This window comes from Rhincodon typus, chromosome 11 (genome assembly GCF_021869965.1).
Source record: "Rhincodon typus isolate 14 chromosome 11, sRhiTyp1.1, whole genome shotgun sequence".
NCBI classification, from domain to species: domain Eukaryota; kingdom Metazoa; phylum Chordata; class Chondrichthyes; order Orectolobiformes; family Rhincodontidae; genus Rhincodon; species Rhincodon typus.
Window position 1 is genome coordinate 16,326,681 of NC_063342.1, and position 16,682 is coordinate 16,343,362.

General features: G+C 41.9%; 1 protein-coding gene across 1 annotated transcript in view; it reads right to left on the reverse strand.

The window, feature by feature from the left end:
- Positions 1–987: 987 nt before the first annotated feature.
- The window catches only part of kcnj6 (potassium inwardly rectifying channel subfamily J member 6), a 40,464-nt gene continuing 24,769 nt past the window's right edge, over positions 988–16,682 (reverse strand). Inside the window, exon 2 of the mRNA XM_020533682.2 lies at positions 988–1,425. Within this exon, the coding sequence (XP_020389271.1) occupies positions 1,073–1,425 (353 nt within the window). The 3' untranslated portion in view covers positions 988–1,072. The remainder of the gene's footprint in view (positions 1,426–16,682) is intronic.

A 16,682-nucleotide genomic window follows, 5' to 3' on the forward strand; every position in this document is an offset into this window, starting at 1 on the left:
GGTTGTATAGCCATACATACTTGTTTTATAATGACCTCTTTCAATCCTCAAAAAATATCAAAATGCTGAAATTACTTCTCCATTTGAAAAAAGGAAAGTTGGTTAATGTTTTACATAGCAAACCCCTCGATCACTAATCTAATTCTAATAAATGCTGACCCAACGATGAAACACAAGCCTGTTTTATTTGAGTCATCTTTCCCAATTCCCAGGGTTTACATTTTGTCACACTCACATTGCTGATGTGCAGCTAAACTTTGCAACATGGGTTTCAGTCACTATTTGATGCTCATACATTAATAAGAGATCCCATGATCAAACAGACCTTCTGACGGGGAGGGTGGGGTGTGAAAGTGAAAAGCTGTTGATTTAATATGGTTTTCTTTGAATGGATGCTGGGCTCTTCTTCCCAAAGAAAGTAGTGTTGGAAATTACAAAGGGTTTAAAAAAGAAAGCCACTCGTAAACAACATCCAAAAATAGCTCTTGTGGTAGCTCCAGTGAAAATATAGCAGAGCTTCTTTAAATGTACAACATCTTCCACCTGCCCAGCATCCTTCCTGAGATCTTGATTGAATCTAATAATGTTACTTTCTGAACAGTTTAATATATACACAGACACATGTATTAAGCGTAAAAAGGGATCATTTCGCTGTATTCACTTTACAGCATAGCATTAGAAACACTTCTGTATAATTCTTACTACTTAAAGGTTGGATACTTTAAAAAGCTGACAGTTTACTGTTCCAGCATTTAAAACAGTGAATTCTAAATAGCTTCTGAACCCAAGTATGCTCTAATGAGGCATTTTAGTCGCTCTATTTTGTGTCCATATTAACTGGTTAAAAATTCCCTTGCAAACCAAACTCTGTCCTGTTAATTCGGAGTGATCCCACCTCATCCCTCAACCCCTGTACCCCCCCATCCCCAACCATTCATTTCCCAACTCCCAAACCCCCCCATTTCCCTGATCAGTTATTTTCGTTCAAATATCTAAGTCTTCAGTGTGTGGCTTCACACTCTGATTCCCTTACTGCCTGCACTAGAAATGTGAGATTCCAGTTTCTTCTGATTCATACTTTGGATTCGTTTTCTAAGTTTGTAACCTCGCCATTCTGCTCGGATTGCTCCTCATGGTGTTTGTCCTCTGGTTGCACCTCCCCTTCCTCCTCCTCCTCCTCCTCCGCCTCCTCCTCCTCCTCGTTTAGCTTGGTGGAGACTGACCAGGTGAGGGGCAGTTCCACCTTGCTGTTCATCTCCGCCAACTCTTTGGCGCTGCAGGATGGTGTCTTTATCTCATAGGTCTCATGAAAGTTGTTGTAATCAACCTCATAAAATCCCTCCTCCAATGATAGGACAGGCATGAAGCGGTAACCCCACAGGATTTCATTGGTAACGTATGAACTCCGTGCTTGGCATGTCATACCTATGTGAAAAGAAAGGCACCAGTAAATACTTATTTTTCTTTTGTGTCTACATAATTATACAGACCTCATTGTTTCTGGAGATTTATCTACTTTTACCTTTGTAACTAGGCATAGAGTCATACAGCATAGAAACAGAGCCTTCAGTCCAACCAGTCCATGCCGAACATAATCCCAAACTAAACACATCCCACCTGCCTGCGCTTGACCTATATCCCTGTAAACATTTATCATTTGCATACTTATCTAAATGTCTTTTACGTTATAACTACATCTGCATCCACCACTTCGTCTGGAAGTTTATTCCACCCACAAACCACTCTCTGTGTAAAAAAGTTGCCCTGTGTGAATAAACAATACATTTCCCTTCTCATTCTGCCCTTTAGCCAAGCTTCACTTATAAAGGGCATTGATGAGAACATATCTGGAGTACAATGTGCAATACTGGTCACTATTTACAGAAGGATGTTAATGAGTTGGAAGCAATTCAGAAAAGGTTTACTAGAATAATACCTGGAATGAGTGGATTGCCTTATGAGGAAAAGCTAGGCCTCTATCATCTGAAATTTAGAAGGGTCAGAGGTGATTTAATTGAAACATGTAAGGACTTGAGGGGACTTGACTGAGTGGATGTTGAAAGGATGTTTCATCTTGTAGAACTAAAGGCCATAGCTTAAAAATAAGAGGTCTCCCACTTAAGACAGAGATGAGGAAACTTTTTTTTCTCTCTAAGTCTCGAAGTTTTGGAATTCCCTTCCTTTAAAGGCAATGGATGCAGAATCTTTAAATATTTTTAAGGCAGAAGTGGATAGATTCTTGATTGCCAAGGGAACAAAAGATTATTGAGAATGTAGGAATGTGGAGTTAAGGATAAATTAAGTCAGCCATGACCTTAGTGAATGGTGGAGCAGGCTGGAAGGCCTGAGTGGCATAATCTTATTCCTTGCTTGTGTATTTGTATTGGTCACCTGATCTAATATCTCCCTCTGTGACTCGCCAACACTTTTAGTCTGACTACGTTCCTGTGGAACACCTCGTGACATTTTACTTTGTTAGAAATGGCATAGAAATGTGATTTGTTTTTGCTGAATGGTTTGAATTTACCAGTGAAAATAGCAATCGTACAATCTTCATATGCAGGTATTAACAGTTGTACAGTATAGTTTAACAAACAAATTGACCCTATTCTTTGATCAGTGCTGAAGTGATAGCTCTTACCTCAAAGAAGGTGCCACAAAGATCAAGTGATTTTTTGTTACATATGCATATACATGACAGGATTTCCCTTTTCCTGATATTACTTTGATTCTGGCACCAATTATACGGCATTGTCTGGCACCTAACAAATGCAATATCATCAGGTAGGCAATGCAAACAATCACACTGGAAATGTTGCTCAGCAAATCAGAAGGTAAAATGCAAAGATAATTACGTACTTTGTACAATTTCAGGGCTAGGACATTTGGAATAAGATGGTAACTGAAATAGTGTAATCAAATGTTAAAGACAAATCATTTTTATTGTATTTTATAAAAATGGCATTCAACAAACATAAAATTAGTTTTTCAAGGCTCAAAAAATTGTTCAGCAATGGTATGGCTTGATATACCAATAAAAACCCAAGTGCACTTCATTCAATATGTTTTGTTTTTGGAGCTTGTTTTAGTAATGATATTAAGCACAAAAGGGAAAGTTGACATGAGTTCAAATGGTTTTGAATGGTTGCTGTTGGGGGCAAATAAGCACTGTACCCTGTACAGAAGCAAAGAACCTGTGACAGCCACCAAAATAAAAACACAGAACTTCAGACACTGGAAATCTGAAACAAAAACAGAGAGTGCTGGAGGAATTCAGCGGGTCTGCCAGCGTCTGTAGAGAGAAAAACAGAGTTGATGTCTCAAGTCCAGTGACCCTTTGTCAGTTTTCTGACAAACATTGATTATTTGATTATTTCCTAAGTGGAAGTTTTAGGCTGTTGAAATTGAGGTTCAGTAGGAAGCTGCCCATGACTTTACCTGCATTTCACTATCATGGCGTCCTGCAAAACCATATGATCATTTTTTAGAAGGATCACTTTAGAGTCATAGAGCACTGGAACAGACATTTTGGTCCAATGCGTCCATGCTGACCAGGTATCCTAAACTGAACTAGTCCCATTTGCCTGCTTTTGACCCATAGCCCTCTAAACCTTTCCTATCCATGTACCTGTCCAAATGCCTTTTAAATGTCATAATTGTACTGGCCTCTATCACTTCTTCTGGCAGCTTGTTCCATATATGCACCACTCCCTGTGTGGAAAAAGTTGTCCCTCAGGTCCATTTTAAATATTTCCTTTCTCACCTTAAACCTATGCCCTCAAGTACTGGACACCCTTACACTGGGAAAAAGCCCTTGGGTATTCACGTTATCTACGCCCCTCAAGATTTCACAAACATCTATAGTGTTGCTCTCAGCCCCATACACCCCATGGGAAAAAAGTGCCAGCCTATCCAAGATCTCCTCATAAGTCAAACATTCCTGTCTCAGTAATGTCCTTGTAAATCTTTTTTGCACTCTTAACAGTTTAATAACATCCTTCCTGTAGCAGGGTGACCAGAATTGTATGCAGTACCCCAAATGTGGCCTTACCAATGTGTTGTACAGCTGTAACATGACGTCCCAACTCCTTTAATCAATGCTCTGACTGATGAAGGCACGTGTGCTTTCTTCACCATCCTGTCAACCTGTGATGCCACTTTCAAAGAACTGTGTATTTGCACCTCTAGGTCTCTCTGTTCGACAACACTCTCCAGGGCCCTACTATTAACTGTGTAGATTCCATCCTGGTGTGTCTTACCAAATGCATCACCTCGCATTTATCTGAATTGAATGCCATCTGCCTCTCCTTGGCCCACTGGCCCAGATGGACAAGATTAAGATATTTAGACAGACATTTTCTGACCAATTTTATTATGTTTAACTTTCAAATATAATCCGTTATAGTTGGCATGCTTGCTGGAATATATGAACCTCTAGGCTTACACTTGGTCCTTGCACCTATTATATTCTGATCCTAATTTGTCAGTAAGGGTATCTCAACTACCTCCACACAATGGGAGAAGGGGAAAGTCATCTCTCAGTAACATAATTTAGGATTTCATTGTAATAATGGGCAGAGAATTGTTATCTAAATGCTTTCCACATTTAGGTTCATATTGGCAAAAGCAGTTTCTTGGCTTTGATATGGTTGTTGGTTATATCTGAACAAAATTATTATGGAGCTGCTCTGGCTCAACAGTTGCACTGGTGAGTGTCAAATCCTTCTAATATGATTTTCCAGATATACTTAATACCGCTTTGTGCTGATAAATTGCTGAAGAGAATAAAATTGCAGCCTGTGATTCTCCACCCATTGAAATGCATGCTCAAGGCATCAACACTGAAAGTACCAGTACACAACTAGGATGTCAAAGCAGGCTCACCATTTCCAATGAAGAATGTTACGGAAGTAAAGAACATTCATAAAACTAGAGCATGCAAAGGAAATGTAGCTTTGCTTACTATGGAGTAAAGGGTCAATTGTACCTTAATCTTAAAGTATCTACTGTCAGATGCAAAAGGAGCTATGTTATTATAATGTTAGATTGCATAGAAATGAAGCTCAAATTTGTAAGGTTCCAGCAGGATGTTCACTCTTATCATACCTTTAAAAAGCCTGTTAATGATCACTCAATGAGTGTAGATCTCATATGAAGCAATGATAACGGGATCCATGGAACTGGAGACGAGTAGCGCTGAGCACCCAAAATGAAGACCAGTGCCAGGACAGCAATAATGGTAAATCCTAAGGACAGCATAAGCTTGAGGAATGGAGGAAATACCTGAACAGATGCTTGGAGATGACAGGAAGCACCAAGCTATGCATTTCGAGGCACACTGAAGCACAGAGAGGGAAAGTCCATACAAAAGACAGTGTGACAAGCAAGAAGAAGAATGAAATCAGTCCCAAAGAGTAAACCATTACAATGAAACAGAAATACCTGCAGGTTTGGGACAGAAATGAGCACTCCACAAATCCACCAATGGCAAGTGCACTAAAGAGCAGGGCACAGCTAACTACATTAAGAAATGCCACCAACGGAAATTCAAGCAACTAGTTTTATAGATACCAAGTCTCTTGGGGAGGTGATGGCCTGGTGGTATCGCTGGATTGTTAATCCAGAGACTAAGGTAATATCCTGGGGACCTGGGTTCGAATCCCACCACGGCAGCTGGTGGATTTTGAATTCAATAAAAATCTGGAGTTAAGAGTCTAATGATGACCACAGATCCATCTGGTTCACTAATGCTCTTCAGGGAAGGAAATCTGTCATCCCCACCTGGTCTGTCCTACATATGACCTAGAACCACAGCAATGTGGTTGACTATTGAGTGCCCTCTGGGTAATTAGGGACGGGTAATAAATGCTGCCTAGCCGGCAATGTCCTCATCCCATGAACGAATAAAGAAAATCGCTGCAGAAGCAGCATAGAAAATTAAAAGCAGCTCATGATCAGCAGTCCCTGGGTATCCCAGCAGGAGAGAACAAAAGGACAGGATTAACTTTTCCTTGGGGAATGCGACAGGCTCTAATTGCACAGATCCATAAGTGCAAACTTTGTATGCAAAATCATGGCTAATGACAAGAAAACTATTTTTTAATTGGATGTGGGGCAGATGTATTGATAACTTTTAGAGGCTAGGATAAGTTGCATGACTGGCAGCTGGAATGTAAAAGTACACCTCATCAACACATCATACGCTCACTTGAAATGTTCACACTCAACAATGGAGGGGTCAAACTGTGTAGCTTGGCAAGATTTTGTATGTCTTGACACAGCTTGGATTTGAGCATCTAAGGAGCTCAACCAGATCAAATTCCAACAAAAACTGAAGCAGCCCAACTAACTTAGGGTGTGCTGGCTTAAAAACTTAAGCTATTAGCAGTTTTCCAATGCCATCATTGTTTGCTGGGACTATTAGCTGAGGAAACCTTTTACCTCTAATTAAAGAATGCTGGTCTTATTTTTAATAATGATATTCTTAAAGGAAGATAGTTTTCTGCAAACTTGGGAGAAAGAAAAATAATCAGAGTAGCATCACCTGCAAATAAGGATGATTTCTTTTCGAAAAAAGGCTCAGAAATGCAGACAGAGGTAAACAATTTGCCCTCAAACATGAAGACTACAGTCTTCCGCAGGAGCTTCTCATTGATCCTAGCTCAGAAGTTTTATTTGCTCACCAACAATGATACATTTCTGATTTCTAAGAGGGTTTCAGAAATGTCCTTGGCTGCAGAGATGTTGTCGTCCCACCCTAACTCTATGTTTAACCTCATAGACAACGATAAGAGTCAACATGCATCCCATCCTTACTCCAAGAGTGCAGAGAATACTGTTGGAGATTAATGCATCAAGCCAAAGAGACTTATGAAGGGTAATTTTGGAGTAAAGAGTTAAATGTTCATGTTTAAATATTACTGCTAATAGGGGTGCCATAAAAGAATTTGGGTAGAGATGTAAGTGATTCATAATTCCTTTATTGAATGTACAAAAGGTTCTATGTTACGTTGATGCAAAAAACATTTTTGGATTGTGAACCAAAATGGGAAAGGAGACTGCTTTCAACCATGGCAGCTGCGGATGGAGATGTTGCACTTTTAAAACAAGTTAGTGGGTTGTATACATACTGTCATTTTGCTCAAAGATTGAGGGGAGATTGCAGAATTCATCAGTACCACAGTTGTTTGATTAGGGGAATTCTCAGAGACAGTCCATTGACTGGTTTTTCAATCAAGATCAGTTTTGTAGGTCATGATTGCTCAGCATGACAACTCTTGATAAGCTGTTTCTTGCTCAGGAGCTGATGTGTGAACATTATAGTAGCAGGAACCTTCAGGCTTTAAAAAGACAACATCTCTCACCTTACAGAGAAGTAGTAAAAAATTGGAAGACAGCTATCTCTTTTCACTGACAATTTACCTATTAGCTGCTGCCTTTAGTCATTAACTTAGAGACTGAACAATGAGTGTGCCAACTGCCCTGTGTCTGCAGTAAAGATCTGAAAGGCTTTGAAATGAAAAAGATCAGAGATCAGAAAGATGCTCAAAAGATGCAAAAGAACACCTGACTGAATCCTGTGGACTGATGAGATTGAACTTTATTCCTGCAATAATTTTTCTCCACCTGTGTATTTCTGTTCGTCTGTATGTGTGTGTATAAAGGTTTAAGAAGGGGTACGGCTGAGATTTTAGATTTTATTGTCACATGTACTCACCAAGTACAGGAGTACAGTCAAAAATGTATAATGTTGCTAGATGTGGTACCATCTTAGGTACCAAGATACCTAGGTACAAAAACAAAGCTTAGGTACAAGGTAGTAAGGGAAATGAGAGTTAAAAGCTTAAGAATTCTTCACAGAATAGTAGAAAAATAAAGAAATAAGTAATAGTTTACATTAAAGTCTTTCGTAATTTAAACTGGGAAAATAAAGGAATGAGTTAAAAATTCAACAGTCTTTGAAGAGTTCTCCCTTGTCTCGCTCTGCTGTCTGTTCTCGATGCCATCACCACAGATACTGTCGCTGCTGCTGCTGGAACCAAAACCTTTCCAATCTCCCCCGGTGCGTCAGGAACATGCCTGGGAAGGATCCACTCGCATGCCAAGCTGAGATACCGCCATAAGCCGCTGAGAGACCAGCCGACATACCAACGAGAGACCAGACTGAGAGCTGCCAAGAGACCACATCGGGACCCACCATGCCACCAAGAGACCAGGCCAAGAGCCGTCATGAACCGCTGGTTGATCAGGCCGGGACCCCATCACAAGCTGATGGAAGACGAGGCTGAGACCCACTGAGAAACCAAATGGGGAAGAATAAAAAAGGGAAAGGAACAGACAGAGTGGAGGAGCTCCAGTTGGAAATTCCTACTCCACCACCATCTTGACTAGTTAAAGTTTTAAGTTGATAATTCATATTTTGTTTAACTGTGCTTAGAAATGTATTTGTACTATGCGAGAGCTTCTAGTTAAGTAACCAAACCCATCAGTGTTTTCTGTTTAGCTGACAAACAGGAACATGGGGGACATTTTGAATGATTTGAAGAAATATTAATATTTTTAACGACCTTAGGAGTAGCAGAGTGTGAGTTTCACCATGCTTTCCCATAGTGACAGTGATGCCAGATCACATGGAGATGGTCAAAAATCTGTAAGGTTCCAGCAGGATGTCCTTTCTTACCCTGCCTTACAAATAGTTGTGTTTAATAAAGACTATTATATGTTCACTCATGAGAGTGCAAACCTCACATTACTACATTGACAGAGATATTTGTTGTCATTGCATGATCACTCTCACTTCACTTACCATATACACTGAATACAAAGTAATCTTTGCAACTGGTCAGTACTATCTTTGTTACATAACATCAACTGCATGTGTTCCTACACAGTTTTGATGCTGGGTATCTAACAAAATGTTTAGAGTTTTTGAACGCATGTCATCATCTTAGTTTGAAATTAGAACTTATATGCTCTAATGAAATGTTGACATGGGGTTGGAACAATATATTGGGGAAAAATCATTTGCCTATGTGACTTTCAGTGATGTGTTGAGCTGGATTGGGTGAATGGATTATTTTTCTGTCCTATCCAACTGATAGGACAGAAAATCCCACCTGTCCCAGTGGTGTATAATAACATCTCCAAACAGACTGAACAAAAATATCGAGCATTTCTAAGTTAGGTGTGCCATAGCCCAGGTATACAAAGTTAAATTCCCTATATTCTGGCCCAACCAAATGTCTTAACCTTAACCTTCAAAGAAAAGTGGCTAGTTTGACATTTCCATTTCTGACATTCTGGCTTATTTGAATTGAATTTCCAAGTTAATTATTTGTATTACATTATGGACAGATGTGGATTATGACCCTATCACCAATGAACTGAGTTTCATTAGACCCTTGCAGTCAGCAAACAGAAAATACTTTGATCTGATCAGTAGTCGTTAATTCAAATACCTGCTTTGGGTGAAAGGGAAGTTTTCATTACCAGTAAAATGCCCTTAAGGATCTTGCATATTCTGAGTTTCTTATGTTCAATTGAAATTCATTTACTAAGACCCAATTTTAATCACACCATCTCGAAACAGAGGCAAGGTATTTATATATTTGTGACTTTATTTGTTTCAGCAATATAACAACCATAAAATGGTACCTGAAGAGACATAATTTATAATCCAGGTTTTACAGGAGCTATGTTAGCTGATGAACAAATGCAGGTGAAAACTATTATTATTAATACAAATTCATTAAAAAAAAACTTGGTAACTGGGGTATGAAAAAAACTGGGACAAATGACAGCAGGGGAATCAGAGTCACCATGCTACAGTAACCATGCAATGGTACAGGGTGATGGCTAACAAACACTGTTTCTGTTACATTTTGCAGGAAATGTATCAGGACCTTTGATTGTATCAGGCTTATCACCAGGGTAGGGGAGTCTAAAATTAGAGGGCATAAGTTTAAGGTGAGAGGGGAGAGATACAAAAGGGTACATGGGGCAATTTTTTTCACACAGAGGGTGGTGAGTGGCTGGAATGGTCTGCTTGAGGTAGCGACAGAGGCGAGTACAATTTTACCATTTAAGAAACATCTGGACAGGTACATGGATGGGATAGGTATGGAGGGATATGGATCAAATGCAGGCAAATGAGACTAGATTAATTGTGAAAACTGGGTGGCATGGGCAAGTTGGGCTGCAAACCTCTATGACTGTACAACTAGCCAAGGGGTAATTGGTTGGTGGTGATTGGTGGCAACAGGAAAGAATCATGATTCTTGGAAGGACAGGTTATTAACTAGCACTTTGAAAATGGGCCCACCGACTCCAACCTGAGAACACTAGAGCAGCCCAGCTTGGAAAGTTAGTTATCTGTGTGCTGATCCTTGGCTCCAAGAAAAATGCACCTTGTGAAATGAAATAGTGTATTCAAAACAACGACAATTCAATACAATGCCGACCTGTGATAGAAGGTATGTGACTTCTATAAATAGGTAGAATGTTTCATAGTTTGGATTTTAAAGTAGTGTCAATTGTGTGTTAGTCTATTTTTGTAATGAGGTTAAAATTTAATTAGGTTAGTTCTTCCGGAACCATGACTTTAAACCTCCTGGAATGTTAGTGCAGACTTCATTATATTGTGGAGATTTATGTGAGGAGAGAGAAAACATTCAAAGATCTTCACTTGCTTTCAGGTTTAGAATAAATAAGAATTGATTTTAGCTTTAACAAGAACCAGAGATTTGGTTTTTAGGCAGTTCAAAAGAGAAGCTGACTGAAATCAGGTGTCATTACAGTCTCTCCTAGAAAAAGTAGATTTTTCAAAGCAGTTAAATCTGCTTCATTAGTGAAAGGATTTAATTTGTGAAAATTCCAATGGAAAACATTTGGTTAGAAATTTGCATATGTTATTTAAATCTGAGAAAGTCTAAGATGGTACTTGTATGTGAGTGTTGAAGGAAAATGCTTCACATCTCTCAGGACTAGAAAACAAGCAATTAAATCAAATCGATAGATTTGTCAGGGAAGAGAAATTCTCTGATTTTTGAGTTTCTTTAAAGTGACGGTATTGGGAAATATAGAATTTTGGTTTGCCATGTGTTTTTAAAAGTTTCAAGCTTTGGAATATTTAGACAGATTGGCTTTATTTTATTTTTTATTTATTTTGTGCAATAAACTTCTATTTTATGAATAAAACCAGCTTTGTGTGTTTATGTTTCAGTGAAAAATCACCACATTTTAGAAAACAAAAGCAAAATATCATCTATCCATCCAGATTTCATTCTAGGAAATAAATAAACTTTAGCTGAAATCATGTCATACCACCCAGAGGATGATGAACCTCCACCTGACACTTGTATCATGTTTACTGGGTTCCTCACAAAATAAGGCAAAATTGAGGACATTTGCTCTCCTTTTCTCCTGGAATCTGCTAGGTTTTCCTGCATGTATCCCAAGAAGAAGGGCCTAGGCAGATTTCATTGAGGTTAGTGGTTAGGCTTGAACCTATTATCTTTGCTGGAGGATGGGAATCTTTTTTTTTCTATTCATTTGTGGGATGTGGGCATTACTGGCTGGCCAGCATTTCTTGCCCATCTCTAGTTGCCCTTGAATCATGTTGCAAATTAAGCTCGCTTTCATTGTTTCCACAAAACCTCCATCACGAAAGGGAACAGGGTGCCTGCACATCTCACCTGTGACAGCATACGTAACAACTCTAAATAAAAACCGAAAGAACTGTGGAGGTTTTAACTCAAACAAAAACGGAAGTTGCTGGAAAACTCAGCAGGTCTGGCAGCATCTGTCAAGAGAAATCAGAGTTAACATTTCCGGTCCTGTGACCCTTCCTCAGAACTGGCAGTAGCTAGGAAAGTGTCAGTTTATATGCAGAAGATGGGGTGGGGGAGAAGGGGGTAGTCAGTAAACGGTAGGCGGGGATAGAGCCCAAAGAGAGAGAACAGCAGTTGGACAGACAAAGGAGTGGATAACGATCTGGTTGGGAGGGTGAATACTTGTTACTGGAGGCTGTTAGTGACTAACAATGGGTTGTGTGTAATAGCAGACTATGTGATCACAAGGCCTGGTATGTGGGGGTAGGGGCTAAGACATGGGAGAGTTCAAGCCCTAAAGTTATTGAACTCAATATTGAGTCCAGAATATTGCAGGTTTCCGAGGTGGAAAATGAGGTGTTGTCCTTCCAGCTTATGCTGAGCTTCACTGGAGCACTACAGCAAGCCTGAGACAGAGATATTGGCCAGGGAACAGGGTGGTGTGTTGACGTGGCAGGCAACTGAGAGCTCAGGGTCATTTTTGCGAGCAGAACATTGATGGTCTGCAAAGCAGTCACCCACTGTATATTTCGTTTCCCCAGTGTAGAGGAGACCACTTTATGAGCACAGAATGCAGTAGACTGGATTGTGAGAAGGGCAGGTAAAACGCTGCTTCACCTGAAAGGAATGTTTGGGCCCTTGGATACTGGGGAGGGAGGAAGTAAATGAGCAAGTGTTACACCTTTGGCGATTGCAGGAGAAGGTGCCGTGAGGCTGTGGTGGTGGGGGTGGGTGTTGTTGGGAGTGAAGGAAGGGTGGACCAGGGTGTCCTGGAGGGAACGATCCCTGCAGAAGGTGGACAAAGGAGGGGAGGGAAATATGTGTCTGCTGGAGGTGGTGGAAATGGTGTCTGATAATTTTCTGGACGCAGACAGGTAAGGACAAGGGGAACCCTATCGCTGCAGCAGGAGGGAAGAGAGGGCATGAGGGCTGACGTGCAGGAGATGGGTTGGACCCGGTTGACGGTCCTGTCGACAACGATGCTGGGGAGTCCTCAGTCGAGGAAGAAGGTGAATGTTTCCGAGGCTGCCTTGTCAAAGTTGGAATCTTTGGAATATATGTGACAGAGACAGAGGAATGGGAGAATGGAATAGAGCCTTTACACGAAATTGTGTGTGAGGATGTATAGTCCAGGTAGCTGTGGGAGTCAGTGGGTTTGTAATGGATATTAGTAGCCAGTCTATCCCCAGAAATGGAAACAGAGATGTTGAGGAAGTGGAGGGAGGAGTCAGAGATGGACCAGGTGAAAGTGATGGTAGGATGGAAATTGGAAGTGAAATCGATGAACTTTTCCAATTCCAGAGAGGAAAGCAGCACCGATGATATCGTTGCTATTTCAGAGAAAGAGTTGTGGTTGGGGGCCAGAATAGGACTGGAACAAGGAATGTTCCATGTACCCCATGAAGAGACATAACTAGGGCCCATGCGGGTTCCCATGGCCACCACTCTGACGTGAAGAAAATGAGAGGAGTTAGAAGAGAAGTTGTTCAGGTCGAGGATGAGCTCGGCCAAGTGGAGGAGGGTGATGAGTGGGGACAGTTCAAGCCTTTGCTCCAGGAAGTAGTGGAGAGCCCTGAGACCCTCCTGGTGGGGAATGGACGTGGAAAGGAATTGCACATCTGTGGCAAAGAGGAGGCGACTGGAGTCTGCAAACTGGAAATCCTGAAACTGGCGTAAAGCGTTAGAGGAATGACAGATGTACCTGGGCAGGGACTGGAGCAAGGGAGAGAAGACTAAGTCAAGGTAGGAACAGATGAGTTCTGTGGGGCAGGAGCAGGCTGAAACAACGGGTCTGCCCGGGCAGTCCTGTTTGTGGATTTTTGGAAGGACGTAAAGTGAGCTGTGTGGGGCTGGGGGACTATCAGCTTGGGGGCAGCCATTGGCCAGAGGGAGGTGGGTGGGAGTACGATCACCAGATGAAATGAGGATAGTGACTGTACTTGACACAATGGTTTGATGTTCCATGATGGGATCATGGTCCAGGGGGACATAGGAGGTGGTATCTGAGAGCTGGCCCTCAGCCACTGCAATGTTGAGGTTGGTACACCAGACTACAACAGCACCAGACTACAACAGCACCACCCTTATCGGCTGGCTTAATTACAAAGAGTTGGATCCAATCATGTGAAGTGCAGTCAGTTTGGGGGGAGATTGGTTCGAATGGGTGAGGGGGTGCAACATCGATGAATTTTCTCAATGAACAGGTCAAATGCAGGTAGAAGGCCAGAAGGAGGGGTCCAGGTGGAGGGAGAGTGTTGGAGGTGGGCGAATAGGTCTGTGGGATGGGGAGAGAACTCTTATCCAAAGCATTGGGCACGGAGGTGACGACAACGGAAGAAGAGTTCGATGTCATTTTGTGTCTGAAATTCATCAAGGTGGGATGCAGAAGGATAAAACTGAAGCCTTTTCTGAGTACCGAACACTCAGCATCAGAGAGCAGAAGGTTACGAGGGATAGTGAATACCCGACAGGAGGTGGAGTTTTGTGAGGGAATGGAGTCAGAGGGAAGGGGAGGGGAGGAAGATTCCAGAGGGCTACGGGTATCTCTGAGTTGCTGCATCTTGTGGGCCTTGATGCCTGAAATCCATGAGGGGTGAATCTGAGCCAGAGGCAGTCATTGAGGAATGTGATGTGGCTGTGGAAAAGTGGATTCCAACTAAAGTTTCATCCCTGGTACTTTAAATCCATCCAGGGTCACAGGTATCTCCGTGATGTTCAACATTCCACAGTCAGCTGTTCTTGCCTCTCTCTCCAACACCATCACATCACGCTGGCTCAGGGCTGCACCACTCTACAGTTCCACCTCATTCTACGGCTCATTCACTACGCTAGCAAGAAATGTTTTCTTTTCCTTTCAGGCATATGTTCCAATGATGTCAATTTTGATAAGGCAGTCTCTGAAACGTTCACCTTCTTCCTCAACCAAGGACTCCCCAGCACTGTTGTTGACAGGACCCTCAACAGGTTCTGATCCATCTCCTGCACTTCTGCCCTCCCCCTCTTTTCCATCCTGCAACAGTGATAGGGTTCCCCTTGTCCTCACCTACCATTCCACCAGCATCCACATCCAGAAAATCATCAGACACCATTTCCGCCACTTCTAGTGAGATGCCACCACCAGACACACATTCCCTTCTCCTCCCTTGTTCGCCTTCTGCAGGGACCGTTCCCTCTGGGACACCCTGGTCCACACTTTCTTCTCTCCCAACACAACCCCCCTGCCTCATGTCACCTTTCCCCTGCAATCACTGAAGGTGTAACACTTGCTCATTTACCTCCTCCCTCCTCAGTATCCAAGGGCCCAAACGTACCTTCCAGATGAAGCAGCGTTTTACCTGCTCTCCCCACAATCTAGTCTAATGCATTCACTGCTCATAATGTGGTCTCCTCTACACTGGGGAAATGAAGTGTAGAGTGGATGACTGCTTTGCAGAACACCTACGTTCTGTCTGCAAAAATGGACCTGAGCTTTCATTTGCCTGCCACTTCAACATAACACCCTGTTTCTTGGCCAATATCTGTGTCTCTGGCTTTCTGCAGTGTCCCAGTGAAGCTCAGTGTAAGCTGGAAGAACAACACCTCATTTTCCGCCTGGGAAACCTGCAACATTCTGGACTCAATATCGAGTTCAATAACTTTAGGGCTTGAACTCTCCTGTGCCTTAGCTGCCGCCCCCACATACCAAGACTTGTGATCATGTAGTCTGCTATTACACACAACCCATTGTTAGCCACTAACAGTCTGCATTAATGGCAATTCCCCCTCCTAGCCAAATTGTTATCCACTCCTTTGTCTGTCCAACTGCTCTTCTCTCTCTTTGGGATCTATCCCCACCAATCGTTTACTCCTTACCACTCTCCCCACCCTATCTTCTGCATATAAACTGACATTTCCCTAGCTACCATCAGTTCTCAGGAAGGGTCACCGGACCTGAAATGTTACCTCTGAATTTTCTTCACAGATGCTGCCAGACGTGCTGAGCTTTCCAGCAATTTCTGTTTTTGAGTGCAACAATCCACTCTTCTGTCACAACAGCCTCTCCTTTAAGGGATCGTCCTCAATAGATTGTGTCTGACAGTGACCTTTGCTTCAAGAAGGCTATTTGGGCAAGTTTTTCATGTGCTTTTGGTTGGTTTATAGGATCCCAATGTCTGAGCCAGGAGGATGAGAGTTCAGATCACAATCCAAAGACTATTGAGCACCAATTTGGCACTAATACTGAAGGAGGTCTGCACTATCAGAGGTACCATCTTTCAGATGAGACAATAAACCATCTTCTGAGCTCTCCAGTGGGTATAGAAGATTGCATGATGCTTTTAAAGAAGAGGAAACATGTTCCTGGTGTGCTGGTCGATATTAACCCCTCTACAGAGGGGGAGGCAATGGCCTAGTGGTATTATTGCTGGACTGTTAACCCAGAGATCCAGGTAACATTTTGGGGACCTGGGTTCAAATCCCACCATGGCAGATGGTGGAATTTGAATTCAATTAAAAAAAATCTGGAATTAAGAATCTAATAATGACCATGCATCTATTGTTGATTGTCAGAAAAACCCATTTGATTCACTAATGTCCTTTAGGGAAGGAAACTGCCACCCTTACCTGGTCTGGCCTACATGTGACTCCAGACCCACAGCTATGTGGTTGACTCTGAACTGCCCGCTGGGCAATTAGGGATGGACAATAAATGCTGCCTGGTCAGCGACACCCTCATCCGGTTAACGAATAAAGGAAAAAATAATTAATTTCGCAAAAACGTCAAACTGTCTGCCAATTATTTTAATATATTTTTATGTATATTTATTGCCACAATGCAGTTTGTAGGAGCTTGCCACATGTAAATTAGCTACTGTG